This window comes from Meles meles, chromosome 4 (genome assembly GCF_922984935.1).
Source record: "Meles meles chromosome 4, mMelMel3.1 paternal haplotype, whole genome shotgun sequence".
Classification (NCBI taxonomy): Eukaryota; Metazoa; Chordata; class Mammalia; order Carnivora; family Mustelidae; genus Meles; species Meles meles.
This window is the reverse complement of record NC_060069.1, coordinates 106,757,905-106,763,149: the sequence shown is the minus strand read 5'-3', so window position 1 is coordinate 106,763,149 and position 5,245 is coordinate 106,757,905. Positions and strand designations below refer to the sequence as shown.

Here is a 5,245-nt window from a genome sequence, read left to right as displayed (position 1 = left end):
GCAGAGCGTGACGGTTTCATTAACACACAGCTCAGAACCTAGCCAATAAGCAGACTCTATGATGAATGGGGTCCCGGGTTCTACTTGAAGCATTATCACATAATATATCAGTTTTATGTCAAATGAACTGATGGTTTTATGGCCTTTCCATTCAATTTGATACGCCCCTTGTCATGGGCTCTTTTTAATATGGCTAGAGGGCATTTTTTGGTGGTGATGACATAGTGATTTATAAAACCCACTTCATGCATCAGCCACATATATGTAAATCAGAAACATTTCTTTCTGAGAAAAATTGTCATTGCTATCCTACAATAAATACGTGCATATTCAATGAGCAGGCATTCATCAGACACAGATCTGAATTCACTTATATTCCATATGAACAACCAATTAGCACCCTACCTAGGAAATAGTCTTGTACAGTGTTGGGGTCCATTATCAAAGGAACGAGACTGAGACAAAGTGAAAGTTATGCAAAGCCTTATTCTATGCCAAGCATTAGAAGTCAGACTGACCGGCCAGGGCCGCCTCCAAAGAGAGCGACCCCCTCCCGATCTCACAGGCTGGTTTTATAGGGCACAATCGCAGACCCAATGTACGTGACTTCTATTGTTAAGGCATTTACTCCCGGAATCGATACCCGGAACCATACCAGGAACTACTGGGACGTTTATTCCCAGAATGAAGTCCACGGATGTAAACAACAATATGGCTACCGAGGCAATATGGAGTCGCTCTGGCTAAGCAGGCCCTGATAGTTAAACAGGTTTTAACATTAAATTGGCCCTAACATACAGCAGAATACTTCCAAATGGAGGACCTGAGGCAACTGGGTTCAATGCTAACCTGACCCTCACTTTGCTCAAGGAAAGTGGCTGGGGATGCTGCTGAAGGTACAGAGAATCAATTTAGAGGTGGAGGAAAAAGAAAGGAAGCATTTTTTTAAAAATCTCTAAATTCCAGGTTTGTTACTTAAACACTCCTCACCTTCTTTAGTCCTCAAACATGCTATAAGGTAGGACTATCTACGGCTGAAAGGGAGTGCAGCTTCATCTGCCTCAAGCCGGACACCAACAAGGTGACCTTCGTCAGCGCCCAGAACACAGGCATCGTGGAGGTGGAAGAGGGCAAGGTGAACGGGCAGGAGCTGTGCATCACGTCCCACTCCATTGCCAGGATCTCCTTCACCAAAGAGCCCCACGTGGAGCAGACCACCCGAAAATTCAGGCTCAATTCTGAAGGCAAACTTGAACAGATGGTCTCCATGGCAACCATTACCCAGCCCATGACTCAGTATCTTCACATCACCTACAAGAAGGTGACCCTGTGACCCTTCGGCTTCTCCGTAGATGCTCACAGACCATGCGGGTGTGGCCGCAGGCCTCGTGGGCCCCAGAGTGCTGCCACGGGTTCCTGTAACAGCGTAGAAAAACCAAATAAAAGGCCTTTATTTTTATGACTGAGCATTTTGAATATTAAAAATTATTATTATTAAAAAAATAATAATAAAACGGAAAAAAGTGTAAAAATGCGGAAGGAAAATAACTTAAGTGAAAAGACCCAGCTAAAACTTGAAGCCAGGTCAGTCTGTCTCAAAAGGTATGCCCATTCTGCTCCCCCAGAAGGTTGTCACAGTGAGACTGGCAGGTCAGTGGAAGCAAATTATGTCACCACAATACCAGCTTTGCTGAAACCAAACATCAGATCTCAGCAATTGTACCTGCCATCTGCTTCTGTGTCCAGCCTTGCATCTGTAGAGAAAAAATATCAGAGGTACTAATGTTATAGCATGAAAGATTAAAAATATGAAACACACACAAAAACTCTCTTCAATTGATGGATGAGATTAAGTCTGTTAAATATTCTTAGGTGTTTTGTGAAATTTCACAACCAAATTTGAAACATCCTAGAGATACCTGGCAACAGAAATACATGAAATAGAGGGCGCCTGGGTCCCAGTTAGTTAAATGACTGCCTTTGGTTCAGGTCATGATCCTGGAGTCCCATATCAGGCTCCCAGCTCCATGGGGAGTCTGCTTCTCCCTCTGACTCTCTCCCCTCTCATTCTCTCTCTCTCTCTCTCTCTCTTAAAAAAAAGAAAAAGAAAAAGAAATACATGAAATAAATCTGGAAGGACTATATCTTATTTCTTAAATACCTGTGAAATTTGTTAGAGGGTAATTTACAACATCTCCTCCATGGACTTCTTAAGATACTATACTCAGAGCCAGCTCATTTAAAAATAATTAACTTTTACAAAACTTTCGACATTTGAAAGTCACTTTTACAAATACAGTGTGAGGCTCATGACATTTCTGTGATGTAGGCAGGTCCTATTCGATCCATTTTTAGATGAGGACATTAAGGCTCTGAGACCCTTAAGTTAAAATCCTACCCCTCAAAAACAGTCACAAAGCAGTAAACTACTCCTCTTCTTTCCCACGTCTCCATATCAAAGCAGAAGACCTTTTACTCCAGTGATTAGAGTTATAAATATATCCTTTTTCTCTTGAGAAGTAAAAAATTTGTCGACCTAAATATTTGACTGGGGACTTCCTGCATAATTTGAAGTCCTGAACGCTATCCTGAGTTGCATATTTCAAATATCTGTTTCCTCATTCTGTCTTTTCTCTCTAAATATAAAATTAAAGGTAGATATTTACTATACAGAAAAAAACAGGGGCACCTGAACAAATTTAGTCAGAGAAAATATATAATGTAAATAAGATGTCCCACAAAAACACAGCAGAAATGGAGAAGTGAGATCATGGGTCTGGATTCTTCCAGCAGAAGAGGGAGGGACCAAATAGGGCATATAACAGAGGACTGGTTTAGGGAAGAGATTCTGGAACTTCTTTGATATCAAAAGTATTTGGTGCTTTTATCCCAAGAGGTCCTACTCAGAGTATTTCTTAAAGGGAGTGAATTCCAGCTGTATAGAGAGTAGGGACAATCTGAAGATAGGATGCAGAGTAGACAAGAAAGAAGGAAAACACTTCAGGCAATGAAGTAAGTGATCGGGAGCATAGCAGGAGAGTGATGCTGGTGAGGTACTCCATTCCAGAAGTGCTAGGGGCAATCTGGAAACCACTTTTGTGACTGAAAACCACTAGTCATTGGGGGAAATGCAGTTGTATGAGACATCAGGCTTCCATTTCTCTCCCTTCCTGCCACTGTCAGCCAAATGGGTAAGTTGATACTGCTACTACTGATAATATCAATAATAATAATAATGCTAACTTTAAGCCAGATAATCACATAAATCTTCTAACTTGATCTCCATGACAGATGAATGAATTGGGATAATTGCCCTCATTTTACAGATGAGAAGAGAAGCTCAGAAAGGTTAGAGAGAAGCTTTCCCCAATGTCTTTTGTCTGGAGTTTGAATCCAGGTCATGTACCTGCAGTGCTCAGCAGGCAGTTCTGAGGTTCAGGCCAGACTAGAGAAATACTCAGTTACTGTTTTCCCTCTATAAACCTGTTTTTTTTTTTTTTTTTTAAAGATTTTATTTATTTATTTGACAGAGAGAGAGATCACAAGTAGGCAGAGAGGCAGGCAGAGAGAGAGGAGGAAGCAGGCTCCCTGCAGAGCAGAGAGCCCGATGCGGGGCTCGATCCCAGAACCCTGAGATCATGACCTGAGCCGAAGGCAGCGGCTTAATCCACTGAGCCACCCAGGCGCCCCTATAAACCTGTTTTAATCGAAGGCCTGGGAGACACCTGTTAGATAGCAAATACAGTCTTGATTGGCAAAGCCAAAGAAACAAGCCTATCTACACACAGATGGCTCATAGGAGTTATGAAACAGAATATTAAAATGTAAAGGAACACCTGGTAGACCCAACTAGGTGAGAAAGCCTCCGATAGGAGCAGAGATACACCAGAATACCTGCACTGTCCTTACAAGGTGGAATCACTCCCTCAGGAGGTCTTTCTTAGCTCTGGTCAAGGTTTAATCTCCTGGGTATTTACTTTTACAACATGTCTACCCACTTTCGAACACCTGACTTGTATTTGTTTTATATCTGCAAATAGAGCTGTGTTTGTCTTGCTCTTCTTTGGTTTGCATCGCGTAGCAGTGTTGTATATTGTAGCTCTAAAGAAATGTCTGTTAAATTGAAATGGGAAAAAATGTTAAAGAATTTTGGATAACATGGAAAATTTGTATACTGATTAAGTGAAAAGGTAATATGTTTGAAAATTAGAGAGATTATGATCTAGTTTTTGAAAAAAATGTTTTGTATACGTAGCAACACACAGGAAATATACATTCTAAATATAGCAGTGGTTTTCTGGGTGGTAGATTACAGATTCTTACATTTTCTTTTCTTTTTTTTTTTGCTTGACTGCAGTTCTTTTTTTAGTTATTACCATGTTTTACTTATGTAGAAAGAAAATGTCAATGATAGGCTATTTTTAGACTCTACAGAGAAGGACTGAGTCTGCTTCAAATGTGAAGACAGACTGACAGGTAACCGATGTAGCATTGCTGATCTGACCCCTGTTCACATGACTCTCAGAGAAGGCAGCAGGTTCAAGCACAGGGCAGATAAGGAGGAGATTAGAAAGGAATGAGGAGAAACAAAAGGAGGTAACAGAATGGAAGGAGGGAAAGAGTCAGTGAGGGAGGAAAGAATCCAATTCTTCAAGAACATAAATAATCAAGAGACAAAGTCAAGCTGTTTTAGGAATTCTTAATGGTGACAGAGATAATATTCCTGTTTAATTTGTCTTCAGATTATTTAAATCAGCCCAAGGCAGGGAGATGGTGTCCTGTGACCTATTGGCCTTGTTAAGAATCAGTGGTGTTAATTTTTTATCAAAAGATCCTGCACTTCTAGATGTGATTCACACATCATATAGAAACTTGTGGTTTTTCAGTTTTCTTAATTCAAATTCTGAAACTACGGGAAATAACTTTCAAATACCTTGCTTTTCCCTAATGTTTAGGTGTTTGCTATTTAATCCTCTCATTGGCTGTAGAGGATGTTTTGGCAGTGATTCTGAACAGAGACATGAGAAAAAACACTAAAGCAAATGGTGGCTCTTCTCATTTGCTTGCCTATAAACCCATTGCAAGAAAGAAAAAAAAAGTCCAAGAAGAGGCTAAGGCACTCATTTTCTTTGAAACAACAGTCATACAGGCCACTTGGGTTTTCATTAATAAATGGAAAATCTTTTATGAATATTTTGAAAAATGTTTCAAACAAATAATAGAGGCACTGAGAGTGGAAGTATGA

The 5,245-nt window shown here is 40.3% G+C and overlaps 1 protein-coding gene across 1 annotated transcript; it reads left to right on the top strand.

The window, feature by feature from the left end:
- Positions 1-884: 884 nt before the first annotated feature.
- Positions 885-1,333, top strand: LOC123940741 (peroxynitrite isomerase THAP4-like). The gene is made up of 2 exons (XM_046003680.1): positions 885-896; positions 1,019-1,333. Exons 1-2 carry the CDS (start codon positions 885-887, stop codon positions 1,331-1,333), a joined length of 327 nt encoding a protein of 108 aa, XP_045859636.1.
- Positions 1,334-5,245: the final 3,912 nt, after the last annotated feature.